The sequence below is a fragment of the Gallus gallus genome, chromosome 2 (assembly GCF_016699485.2).
Source record: "Gallus gallus isolate bGalGal1 chromosome 2, bGalGal1.mat.broiler.GRCg7b, whole genome shotgun sequence".
Lineage (NCBI taxonomy): Eukaryota > Metazoa > Chordata > Aves > Galliformes > Phasianidae > Gallus > Gallus gallus.
The window spans coordinates 6,264,613-6,277,751 of NC_052533.1; the positions used below are offsets into that span (position 1 = coordinate 6,264,613).

The following is a 13,139-nucleotide window of genomic DNA, read 5'->3' on the forward strand; positions in this document are numbered from 1 at the left end:
GGATAAGAATCACTTGATTTAACTGGATTTAACCTTTCCAGTAGACTGGATGCTAAAGATTAAAGATCAAGGCAAACTGCCATCTGTGATGCGGAAAATGCTGAGCACATCAGGCAGATGGATGTCCTCTGATTCAAGGACTTCACTACTGATCTGTCACCATCCCTGGGGGTGTTCCAGAACCGTGGAGATGTGGCACCTGGGGACGTGGTCAGTGGGCATGGTGGGATGGGCTGGGGTTGAACCTGGTGATCCGAGGTCTTTTCTGACCTTAATGATTCTATGATTCTTCCGTTTGAGTTGGACAAGCAGCTCAAAGACTCCATTTAAAGAGCCAATAAAACAGCTCCAGCAGGCATGGAGGAGTGAATTCACTGTTACCTGGTCCAGATGGGCTGCTCTGGAGAAAGAAAGAAGAAAGCACAGGAGGGTTTCTGCGTGTACTGGGTAATGGAGCACAGCAAAAGTGTTGTAGCTGTGCAGATGCTTTCCAAGGGTTCGTTTGCAAGACATATTCCATCAAATTCCCATATTATCCAGCCAGAGAGAAAGGACATTTGTGTATGCAGCCATTCTGGCAGGAGCTATTTGCTTTGGGGCCAGAGGTAATTCAAAGTTATTCTGAATATTACACTACAGCAGCCTGGCCAAGCCCAGTAATGCTGATTATTAGGGCTTTCCTGGCTTTCCAGATGGAGCTGATTTCATTTAGTTCTCTCTCATGTAATTAATAACTAGCCTCTTCTCTTCTCTTCTCTTCTCTTCTCTTCTCTTCTCTTCTCTTCTCTTCTCTTCTCTTCTCTTCTCTTCTCTTCTCTCCCCTCCCCTCCCCTCCCCTCCCCTCCCCTCCCCTCCCCTCCCCTCCCCTCCCCTCCCCTCCCCTCCCCTCCCCTCCCCTCCCCTCCCCTCCCCTCCCCTCCCCTCCCCTCCCCTCCCCTCCCCTCCCCTCCCCTCCCCTCCCCTCCCCTCCCCTCCCCTCCCCTCCCCTCCCCTCCCCTCCCCTCCCCTCCCCTCCCCTCCCCTCCCCTTCCCTTCCCTTCCCTTCCCTTCCCTTCCCTTCCCTTCCCTTCCCTTCCCTTCCCTTCCCTTCCCTTCCCTTCCCTTCCCTTCCCTTCCCTTCCCTTCCCTTCCCTTCCCTTCCCTTCCCTTCCCTTCCCTTCCCTTCCCTTCCCTTCCCTTCCCTTCCCTTCCCTTCCCTTCCCTTCCCCCCCCCATCTGGGATTCCAGTTAGGGTTTATTTTAAGCCCTTTGTTTCTTTATCCTTCATACTGCACTGTGACATTGAATGTGCTTTAAATGAATGAAACTCCTCCTTTAAAGCTACTCAGCTCAATGCCCATCTTTCTTTGGGACTACATTTGTGCTTATTTTTAACAGATTACTGTCCAGAAGGTCACAGCAGAGAGCAATGCATGTGGCTGAATATTAACTTTTAATAGAGTGCATTGAATTCAGGAGCAGATTAGAGTCTTCGTGAAGAAAAAGCAACGCTAATCCTGGAAGAACTCCTAAAATCTTTCATAAGCTGCATTTAATTAAAAGAAAATGAACTACGCAAGAGTCGATGCATGAATTGTACATTTGTGCATCCCACTCAATGAATGAATAATTTCCCTGCCTTCTTTCCTGATCCAGAAATACCTTGCAATCCATTAAAGACACGCCAGCAGACCACGTATCACCAGGAGCCACCCATGGCCATCGCAGCCCACGGTGCTTCGGTCAGTCAGCCAAAGGGCTTTTGAGTCATAGGATCACCGTAGAATCACAGCATGATTTGGTTGGAAGGGACTTTAAGGTCATCCAGTTCCATCCCCCTGCCATGAGCTGGCTGCCCCCCACCAGTCCAGGCTTCCCAGGTCCCCATCCAACCTGGCCCTGAGCACTACAGGTCTCCGGGCAGCAGTGCCAATGCATTCCTACCAGCAATGTGAAGAATTTCTTCCTAATGCCCATCTCAGACTGAGAGGGCTGTTGGGAACTTTCCCAGGTCTTCCTCTCACCGCCAGCTATGGGAGAAGATGTGTCCCATCACTCCCTATGAATCGTTGCACCATAGAAAAGTAAAATCACAGCATGTAACGTTAGAAACGGTGAGCATATCCATTCCCTCTTGAACTCATGCAATTAACAGAAACAAATTTACTTAGAGCCAAAATTTGACATTGAACAGTTTATTTCATGGGTCAGTGAGTTGAAGGGTTGACACCCAGCCCAGCAGCCCAACAGCTCCAATGTGATGGTCTCAGCTAGAAGTAGTTGATAACTCTCCGGACGGACTGGACGTTGGCACTGAAGCCCTGCCATGCTCGGAAGTTGCCAAACTCGCCCCGCTCCACCACATACATGCGGCCTCCGTAGTTGGGCTCCTCGTAGAGCACCCACCTGAGCAAAAAGGAAGGATTAATGGGGTCCCCACGGTTGGGTGATGCCAGCCCCAAAGCCCACACGGGACGTTTCCCCCTTCATGTCGCTGTAGGGATGGGGTGTTTATGCTGGGACGTGACCTTGACGATCTTCATAACACATAACAGAAACAATTTCACAGCACTGGTGACAGAGCACTGGAACAGACTGCCCAGGAAAGCTGTGGAGTCTCCATCTCTGGAGATGTTCAAGACCTGCCTGGATGCTTTCTTGTGTAACCTACTGTGGGGAACCTGCTTTAGTGGGGAGTTGGATGGGATGATCTCCAGAGGTCCCTTCCAACCCCTATGATGCTGTGGTGTTGTGATTCTATGATCCGGTATTGCTACAGAGGGATGTGAGTCCCCTCAGCCCCATTTTGGACTAAAAGCAGAAATGTCCTCACTGCAACACATGAAATGCATTTTACTTCCTAGAAGTGGGTCTTTAGGAACCATACCTTTATCTGTACTTAACACATTCTCTTTTCCCTGCTGCAGGGTCAGCCAACAGCTGGCGAGCTCAGAGCAGCCTGACCCAGAGCAAAAAGCTGCGTCCGTAGGAAAAGCATTCATTTGTAAAGCCAACCACCCATGAGCTATAATACAAAAGCTGGGAGCATTCAGCTGAGCCACCCCAAGGACTGCTGGGTGTGTTCGGGTTGATGTGCACTATTGGGATGCCTCCAGGTAGGTCTCAGCTCCATCTGTCCGCACAGCACCGGCTGCCTGCCTGGTCCCACTGCGCTGCTGGCACAGCTGCGGTCTGCAAGCATGCAGCATTGCCAAAGAGTGCTTGGCCAAACAGCTGGCTCTAGGGTGTTTCCTACAAATGAACAAGCTCATCCTCCAGTACTTTTTGCAGCCGGTTTCTATCCAAAAGGGGATGACAAAGCCATGCACAGGCTTTCCTCGAGGCTCGCTTCGCAGTGCTGCTCACCCAGCTGTAGGGCAGGGTGCCCCAGAGCTCTGTGCCCTCATCGTGTATCCCAGTGTTCACTCTTGGAGAGGTTGCTCAGCTCTTCATGTTAATTAAGAGCAATGTATAACATCGTTCTTCTCCGCTGAATGCACCCCAGCCTTGTGCATAATACACACATGGATTTCTTCCTTTTCTACCCCATCCCATCAACTTGTTTCTCTGCGTATGGAACAGAATCATAGGCCAAATTGGAAGGGACCCACCAGGATCACTTGTTCCTCCACTTAGGGAAGGCTGTGGAAAAAAAAAAAAAAAGGGAGCACAGAGAACACCAGAAAAGTGGGACTGAGGCATATTGGCCACACAAGGTGATGAGTGAGGACTTGTGTGCCTTACTTTGCACTTCCTTTATTTCGTAGCACTGCAGAGTCATTTGTGTTGGAAGGGACCTTTCAAGGTCATCTGCTCCAACTCCCCTGCAATGAACAAGGACAGCACCAGCCCCTCTGCTGTGGAATAGCCATCATCATGGTGGGATGTGCTGTGTTGGTTTATCTGGTGATGGATCCTGAGGAAAGCTGGATGGCCAAAGACACTTCCCATTGAGCAGTGAAGCTCCTGAAGGGACAGAGACACCTCAGAAGTGCCCCACAACAGCACTTCCATTTGAGCATTTGCTTCCACGGCTTCATCAGCACCATTTCTGTCTGCTTGTCCTCAATCCCTATGGCATGCAAGGGCAAAGGCATCGAAAGCCTTCAAAAAGTCACGTCATGCAAACATAAGCAGGCAAACATCTAGACTCATGTGAGGGAAAGAAAGCTTTGTGGCCCTTATTATGCATATCAATGAGAGGGAAATCAATCTGAAAAATTCAAGTGCTTGAGAGTTCCTGGGCAGCATCCCAACTTCTCAGACTCCAGTCTCTGCTACAGGGACACGTGTGATGAATCATTGGTCCCACAGCTCTCATGGGCTCTTAGCTTTATGGCACTGGTCCTGCTCATGGTGCGGGGCCCCTGTTGGGCTCTGGCTGCTCTTCCCTTGGGAGCTCCTTGGTGGTAACAAACCAACTCTGTGTACCCATGAGTGGGCAACGAAGACATCCTGTGTTCCAGAACCATGGAACTGTGGCACTGAGGGATGTGGTTATTGAGCATGGTGGGATGGAGTTGGACTCGGTGATCTCAGTGGTCTTTTCCAGCCATAACAACTCTGTGATTCTATGATTCTAAGCCTGGTTATTTTTTTTTTCTTTTTTTCTTTTTATGAAATGGAAAGGTCTTCTGTTGAATCAGAAAAAGTTCCACAGTACACCCGGTGTCAGGAATTGGAATGCAGCATAGTTCTTCCTGTTCTGGGATGCCCAGCATCAGATGTGCAAATCCAGCCTAGAACAGCCAAAATGTAATGGCACTGGGGCACTTTGCCACCCAACAGCTGGAACAAGGCAGAGCTGCTCCCCTGCAGAAGTGCTTGGGAATTCTGTGGGGCAGAAGGGTGGGGTAATGCATCCACAAAGCAGCTTCACAAGGCACCAAAGTCCTCACAGGGGGATGCCAGCATCTCACCTCCACACCACAGCAGTTGCTGTTGTCTTTAAGAAAAAGGATGTAATTTGAAGGTGAGGTGCTGCTGCCTCACGTTTGCAGTCCAAGGAGGTTTCTGGTGTCGCAGGAAGCCCCGGGGAAGCCACTTACAAAGCGAAAGCCCTGACTGCAACATCCAGTGGGTTTCACGTGGGTTTTAAAGAGGTGTTTGGAAAAACACAAGGAAATGTGAAAGGAAAAGAGAAAAAGGGAAGGGTTAGGGTTAGGGTTGCATGCCCCTTGAATGCATCTCCAAGTTCGTGTAGCTTGTGCTCAGCTGCCACCCTCCTGAACGCCCCGCTGGAGCTGCTCTCATATTGCACTCAGTATCAGAAGCACCAAAATCCCCCGTATAACCACAGCCTTGGCCAGGCTTGTAGGCTCCCCCAGCCCCCCAATAGCTGTAGGACGCGGTGGGTACTCACGCGCCATCACCATACACCCTGACGGCGTTGACGTGGGGCTGCTCCCAGCCCCGGCCCCGCAGACAGGAGCAGTCCTCAGTGAGCTCCATGCTGCGGCCGCCGAAGCAGCTCCCTTCAAACAGCTGGATGCGGTAGTGCTGCCCGTGCTGGGAACAACGGGGTCGAGTCAGTAACACCACCAAAAACAAAACCCACAGAGAATGACATCCCCCAGAGCACTCGCTGATATCCCCTGGGGAAATGAGAAGGCATGAAAAGCTGCAATCTGAGCACTCAGGGCGCATCCCATAGCACAGGGAGCAGCACCGGGAGACCTGTGCGCCCATCTCTGCGCTGCAACGCAGCTGGAGAGACCCCAGTCCAACCCTGGCACCCCCTGGGATGCACACTGCCGTTCCCCTGCTCACCATGCCCACAGGTCGGCAGGAGCCCATGCGGTCGCCACGGCCGTTCCAGCGCTGCCAGTGCGGGTACTCGCCGTGCTCCAGCACAAACTGCTGCCCGTGCAGCTCGGGGTGGTCGAAGCAGACCCAGGCCCCGCTCTGCACGCGGATGGAGTTGACGCGGTGGGGGAAGCCTCGCTGCTGGAAGCTGCTGCAGGTGCCGCACACCTCCAGCTTCCTGCCTGAGAAGCATTTCCCTTCGTAGAAGGTGATCTGGGGTGGGGAGGAGAGGAAGATGGAGGTGAGGACCTCAGTTGCAAGCAACGGGAACCTCGCACTGGTGACTCATGTTGGGGTCAGCTTGGTTTTCAGTCTCTTTCCTAGCATGCAACCGTTCCCCTACAGGCATTCTGGTGAGGCACTGGCACAGGTTGCACAAAGATGCGGTGGGTGCCCCATCCTTGGAGACACCCAAGGTCAGGCTGGACAGGGCTCTGAACACCTGACGGAGCTGTGGGTGTTCCTGTTTACTGCAGGGGGGTTGGACCAGATGGCCTTTACGAGTCCCATCCAACTCAAATCGTTCCATGGTCTCCAGCATGAAGATTCAGACACAAAGCCCTACTCCCAAATGCACTCCACCCCCACACCCTCCCCATCCCTGCTGCGCTGAATTTACACCTGAGTGGGGCATCACCCAACCCTCACCCCACAGCAGCCCATCCCAGCATGAGGCCGTACTTACTTTTCCTGAGCACTGAGACATTTCCTGATGGCTGCTCTCCAGGACCGTAAATCAGAAGCTGACCCGACCCCGCAGCACGCGAGGCCACCCCGCTATATATGGGCTGGGCAGTGGAGCTGCTGCCACGAGGCTTTTGGGACAAAGCAGTGGGAGTCGGGGCTTTGCACAGCCGTGCTTAGTTGGCAGAATGGGGTCTGGGGCTGCTGAGCATGGGGTTTTGACTGGGGACAGGCAGCGAAACAATAGATTTGCTTGGCAGGGCTTTGGCTGATTAGCGGTGCATGTTTGCTGCTTCTTTTGGAAGGATTTCTTTATAACATCATTATTTGGAATAGACAGCAATAAGAAGGCAGACTGGCAGTGCGGCTACCTCAAAACCCACCCAGTTACCACCCCTGCCATGGGCTGCCTGCCCATCACCAACCAGCTCAGGCTGCCCAAGGCCCCATCCAACCCAACCCTGAGCACCTTCAGAAAAGGGGCACCCGCAGCTCTCTGGGCAGTAGCGCCAGTGCTGCTGAAGCTCAGCCACGTCTTCCCCATTCTCATGGATTGAAGGCACCTCCAGAAGGGTCTCTGCCTCTCTCCAGCTGTAAGAGAGATGCTGACCTCATTAGGTTGCGAGGTTTACCCAGCATTAGCAGTGTGTTCAGAGGATGAGCAGTGCTGATTGCATAAGGACTAATTAGACCCTGTTGATTTCTCCTTGCAAGGCTGCAGCCTGGTGGCATTAATTAGCAGCATGAGCCCAGCAGGCCGTCGTGGATCAGTGCCTGCAGCACCTGCACGGGGCACAGCGACACAGGTGGGATCTCAGCCAACCCAGAGAACTTGCTGTTTCCTTCCTGATTTCCCTTACAAGCTGTGCATCACCTACCACAGCTCTTGGAACCCCTCAGTCAGCAGAAAGGAGCGAGGCTACCCAGGATCCTCACTGCTGGACGGTGCCTTCCACACACATGCTGTCCTCGGGTTCCACTGAAGGTCACGTTCTGAATCCTGAAAGTAAAGTTTTTCCACAAGTGCTAATTGTTCAGGCAATGAACAGCCCGAGGCCAACACACAGAGATGAGACTTGTCGCATCTGCATCATTTAGCACAGACTGAAAAGCAAAAGCTAAGTCTGGTTGCAGAAACACTGCAAGTATCCCTTCCATTTTATTCCTGCCAAGAATTAAAACTTTTCAATGGACTCAGATGTATGAGAAAACACTTCATTTAAGAAACCTTTCCCTACATCAGCATCTTCTACACAAAGTATGTCAACTGCACATTTTTTCCTTTCAAATACCAAGTTCCAATAGTTTGCTTCCAGACTGAAGAAGCTGCCCAAGGCAGCACTGGGACCAGGCCTTGGTGAAAGGCCAGGTGCTGGGAGCCCACGTTAGCTGGATGCACGAGTACAGAAATGCATGATAAGCAACTCACATCTATTTGTTCGACGTGCAATTTATTTTAATCAACAGTTTTGTTTTCTTAGCAAGTTTAACTTGGCTAAATCCATTCCAACCTGAGAGTGCCCAGCTGCATGCCAGCCCGCTCCTTGGAACAGATGTGTGCCCTTCAGCCTGCAGCTCTCACGGTCACACAAAGGAACAAGCAGTGCTGTTTGACCAAACCCAGCTCCTCCCTCCAAACCTTCCCCTGGCACCTTTACAAAGGTGTTCGTTGCTTCTCCTTTCTACAACCAGCACAAAATCCAGCTGAGCTATCCTGGCACCTCGGAGTTGCAGCAGTACAAGTGGATGGGATTTCCTCCTAAGCCATTGCGCGCTCCTCTTAAGGCCAACAGGTGAACATCTCACACAGAAGCTGGCATGGGGCAACCACCAAAAAGTTATAAGGAGAACGTGAAGGTTTGCAGCTATTTTATTTACAAGTATACATTTAACACAAAGAAACACTGATATCCAAGCCTAGTTAATAGTAGTGTAACAATATGCATCATTTTGATGATTATTCTAACCAACAAACTACACTGAAAAATTAATGCCAGTAAAATTCTTGGTCATAATATTAAGAAATACAATATATAAATTGAAAATATGATTGCTTAAAATTTGAAAATGGAAGTGAAGCCATTTGCACAGGAGTCAGAGTTTAACATAATCTGAAGGGAAAGGCTCCAAACCAACTGTGTATCTCTCAGGTTAACAGAAGAAAAAAAAAAACCCACAAAATTAAAAAATTAAAAAAAAAAAAAAAGAAGCATAGTTTATCCTTGAAGATAAAGGGCAGTTTTGCTTCTTCAGGTAGAATGTATTCCCATTGTTTTCAGCCTTTGCAGTGGAATTACATTACTGAGCATGAAGACTTCCCTTGTGAAGCTGCCCCATCGATTTTTTCTGCCTCCAAAATTATCCTCTTAAAAACATCAACGGCGGTCTGCAAAGAGAGAGCACACGGTGAGCAGCAGCCTGAAAGCAGCGCTCCTCTGCACTTTCACCCACTACACCAACACAAAATGCATCCCCTCCAAAGGGATGGCAGCAGATGCTGCTGGGCTGGGAGTCACCAGCTGACAACGGCCCTCCACAATCCAAGCAGGATCTGACCGCCGTGGCTCACCAGCCCTGTATAACACAGTGCATCCCCTGGGCAAACGAGACTGAAGGAAGAGCACGGGCAGTACTGCAGCTGCTGTCAAACTGGTTCTACTAATGAAGAATTTCCCTTGGTCAAAAGTAGGTGATATCCTGCTTTACAAATACACCGTACTGATATTTCATTGCTTACAGCTGACATTTTAACGCACCGATTCTTCATATTCCTGCTTGAAAGCACCTACTACAAAAGCCCACGCTTTATTCCGACAAGCAAGCAGCTATATATTCTCTGTCAAAGCCACGCTGCTGGGAACGCTGAGATGTAGGAGTTCACAGGGCCGCTAATTCATTTCGCAGAGAACATATATTCACTGAGAAGCTTTAATCAGTGCCCTGCAGTTAACCCGTAGGAACTTGTAATTCAGCCCAAATATGCTCAAGGATTTTAGAATGAGCTTTTAAGCAACGCAGGAAACTGTTTTGCAACAAGAAATAAAGAACGCAGCCAGACTTTCCATGCATCTGTCTGCATATGGTGCAGTTACAGGATGTGGGTCACATCTAGCCTACAGAAAGCCATCTGCCTCTCTTCTACCTCCTTCCCTTGAGGAAGTGAAAGAGATGCCAGGCAGGGCAATGGGTGCTGCTGTGCGTGAGGCGCCAGGAGGCTCAGTGCTCCTGCACACACACCCGTGGGTGCCAAACAGAGCCCAGGAGGTGCACAAATGGGAAGGTGTGAAGCCCCTGAACCCAGCCCACAGCTGCTGCTGTCAGCTCAGTGCTGCTGTGCTGTTTTCCAAACAACTGCTGGGTGATTTTGGAGAGGAAATTCTCGCGCTACTGGTTGTTCTTGGCACAGAACTGGGCAAAGGAACTCTGAACAATGGTCAGGTAAGGAAGGCCATTTCCCCTCCCACCAAATGCTCTCCCATGGAAGCACTCCCAAACCCCTAAGGGGGGGGGGTTGGGGGGAGAAGCAAGATCCCAAGCCCCTCTGAGCATCCTCACACACTGCACCTTCCAGCCTTGGATATCAAACTACTCTTGAAAAAGCAACAACATCTCAGAACTCATTTTTAAGAGAGGTGTTTTGGTGAGAAGTGGATTTGTTTTTGTTTTTTTTTTCTAACTACTTCCTTCCCCCTTCTAAAATAAGCCCTTCTAATGAATTCTGTGTAAGTGGATGGACACACGAATGCTCATTACTCTCTGGCTTTTGGCTTCAAGCAGGCTTAGGGACCAATCTGGGTTCTGGTTGTATTTCGCACCATTAGCAATTTACTGTGCTGGGATTAAAGACAAAGCACTGTACTATGGCTTAGGGGGAACGAAGTAATGAACTCCCCAGGAAAAGCCTGAATGAAGCTCCTGAAGTTAGTCCAGTAGATACACTGCACTTCAACACAGCCAGAAATAATTAAGCAGCTTGAAAAAACACAACAAGTACATCTAGGGCCCAGAGAAGGGATTTAATACCTGAACTCAGCTTCAGGTCGTAGCTCAACAAGATGTGATTTTACGTGTCTCATATTTTGCTTACAAGATGCATGATGCCCTTGAATGCTTCCAGCTTGAAGCTGACTTTTAGAATGAACCAAAGAAAGACCCCAAATACCCCAAATTCTTCCTGTAGGAAGCATTCACCCAATCTGGTGGATGATCTCCAACCAAGACTTAGTTTAACAGTCATCTTTTCCTGGGCATCCAGCCCCAGAATCGCCCTCTCAAAACGTAGTGATCTCCCCAGGTGCCCAACACGATACACAAGCTCCAAAGCCTTAGCAGGCCACCAGAGTCTAAAGGAGGGGACAGAGCCTAAGCAGATCAGACCTGAGCAACTCTTGCCATCCCCTACCACTTACCCTCCTGTCAGCTCAGATCTCTGAATAGATGGGAAGTGGGAGAGACTATGCCATGCCGTTTCATCAGTGTGGTATCTTCTGACAACTCCCAGCAGAACAGGCCTGGTAGGATTAAGTTCATCTGCGCAACCACTTCAGTTGCCTGCTGCAGCAGGGATTTGTTCCTAGGACTCCCACAGATGCTCCAAATAGTTTTTGGGTTTTTTTGGGCAAAGCAGGAAGGGAGATGAGTCAATGCTTTCCCACCTCCTTTCATAGAGAGAGAGAAGCCTCTGCTAGAACTTGTAACAGGGAATGCCTCCTCTCCTTTCAGAGTTTCTTGCTAAGAGCTGCTATAAAGGACAGACCATGTAGGTCAAACTGGAATCAGCCTACAGTCTCTCCGTAGGCTGTCCCATGTACCAAACCAATTTCAGACCAGCACATCAGAGACTGCCATTCTCCTGCTCCACATCCACCAAAAATGTATAGATTTCAGAAACAAGACTTCTTTTTCCCCTAGAACCTCACAGCTCCAGGCCTTATACTTTGCTTTCCAAGCTCAACCATCCACCTCCTTCAGCAACAACCATTCCTCAGCAACTGTCTGCAGCAACAGAAGGAGAGCTGCCTCACTCCAGGCTCCATTATGCTTTCTTGCATATGCACCAAGCATCCAGAGGGAGCCCATCAGATGCCTAAAAGACAGTCATGTGTTGTGGGCCTGCAAAGCAACGCATCACCTCCTGAACATCTCAGGTCAGCCAGTTTCCAGGTGTATTACACACAAGGCATGACCTTACTGCTGCACTGTAATTTCCACAGCAAGGAGTTCCATGCCAGCACCGCTTCCCCATATGAATTTCAGCTAATAGCTAACTTAATGCAGATACTCTGAGACCAAGGGACAGGCACAAATACAGGCAGTCAATGGGACTTTGTTAGCACAGCAATTTAATATGCAAGGCATGTCAAACATCATATAAAGCTCGTAGTTTCTTTGCATAAATATACACAGTTTTTTCTTTTTCTTTTTTTTTGATCCAAGACAATACACAATACGAACTTCAAAAGAGTTATTAGTAAGATACTCTGTAAGATATGAATTACTACACTGTTACACATTGTGAACTACGTCCAAAAAAAGAACAAACAATAGCTCTGCCTATTCCAGAAGTACTGAGTTGTTTGAAAATACATAAATGATCTCATTCTTTTAACTGGTTTATTCCCTAGGCTGGCAATTGAGTTTCTAAAGGTATGTATCTGAGGCTCTCCAGAAGTAGAGAAGATATTAAGGAACTGCATGCTTTCAGCACAGCCAATTCTGACATGGTTAGTGCAACTCTTAGCCAGAAATAGAAGTACTTAGAAACTAATTCCAAGTATTCCATACGTGGAGAAAAAAAACCTGCAAATTTCCTGCCAGGGAAAATCCAACTTTACACAAGTGTCTGCTTCCAGTAGAGCCACAAGTTATCAGCCAGCAGCTGTTTGTTTTGCAGCTGAAAGCAGGGGACAGAAAGGCTGCTCATGCAGGTGCTGCCCCAGCTATGGGGCTGCCCTTCTGATTCTGCTGCTGAGAACATCGAAGGATGTGATTGTATTAGGTTAAATATGAGACAGTGTGCACTTGTGCAGAAGGACCAATTCCTCTAAACACAGCCTGACAGTGCCCCTGTGACCCCACCATATATTCACGTTTGCAAGAAGCAACAGTACTGACATTGGCAACACCAACAGAAAAAACAGCAACACAAAATAAGTTGGAAAGGCTGGCACCCTCCACCTATAGTTAATTTTACTAACTTCAAGCTCAAATCTGTAGGCTCTTGTAGCTTAAGCACTCAAGTGTAGGGCAGTGACAAAGTGTTATGATAAGCCACAGGAACAAATTCAAACTCCAGAATATATTCAGAAGGTGTTCTGAAGGAATTTACAGCAACTTCACTACGACTGTAACACAACGGTGTCTGCCTGCCTCTAACATTCTTCTCATTCACTCTGTGCCCACAGAACTACTATTCCCCCCACTAGACAGACCAAGTCCTATCCAGCACCTTAAACCATGATGTTCATTCCCTTACACCAACTCACCCCCCTGAAGCAACAAGGAGCTCCCTATTCAAGGCCACCACAGCAGATCACAGACCCTGTCCCACACACAGCAGGGCTGCAAGTTTGAGTTTGCCACCGTTATGTTTTGTTCAGCAAAGCTTAACTTTCAGTTCTCCATTTCACCCTTTAACTTACAGTTGCATCAACAAGCATATATATATGTAT

General features: G+C 49.1%; 2 protein-coding genes across 21 annotated transcripts in view; both read right to left on the reverse strand.

Moving 5' to 3' along the window:
- Nucleotides 1–2,158: 2,158 nt before the first annotated feature.
- On the reverse strand, nucleotides 2,159–8,803 carry CRYGN (crystallin gamma N). 7 transcript variants are annotated; one of them, XR_005854718.2, is made up of 5 exons: nucleotides 6,938–8,803; nucleotides 5,749–5,997; nucleotides 5,342–5,487; nucleotides 3,724–5,043; nucleotides 2,159–3,621 (listed from the first exon to the last, which is right to left on the reverse strand). XR_005854718.2 is itself a non-coding variant. In XM_040685987.2 (5 exons), exons 2-5 carry the CDS (start codon nucleotides 7,016–7,018, stop codon nucleotides 2,250–2,252), a joined length of 612 nt encoding a protein of 203 aa, XP_040541921.1. In that variant the 5' UTR covers nucleotides 7,019–7,059; nucleotides 7,347–8,803; the 3' UTR covers nucleotides 2,159–2,249. The 7 variants fall into 7 exon arrangements, 5 of the variants coding, with proteins under 5 accessions (XP_040541921.1, XP_040541944.1, XP_046781787.1 ...); XR_006935880.1 differs by having other exon boundaries at nucleotides 2,159–2,385; nucleotides 3,346–5,043; XM_040685987.2 differs by lacking the exon at nucleotides 3,724–5,043 and having other exon boundaries at nucleotides 2,159–2,385; nucleotides 6,938–7,059; nucleotides 7,347–8,803.
- Nucleotides 8,323–13,139, reverse strand: part of RHEB (Ras homolog enriched in brain) — a 31,746-nt gene continuing 26,929 nt past the window's right edge. For 12 of the 14 annotated variants that reach the window (XM_040695391.2, XM_046930918.1, XM_040695389.2 and 9 more), the window contains one exon: nucleotides 8,323–8,854. In XM_040695391.2, the coding sequence (XP_040551325.1) occupies nucleotides 8,762–8,854 (93 nt within the window). In that variant the 3' untranslated portion in view covers nucleotides 8,323–8,761. Of the gene's footprint in view, nucleotides 13,136–13,139 lie in introns of all 14 variants that reach the window. The other 2 variants (XR_006936736.1, XR_005857227.2) reach the window with 2 other exon arrangements.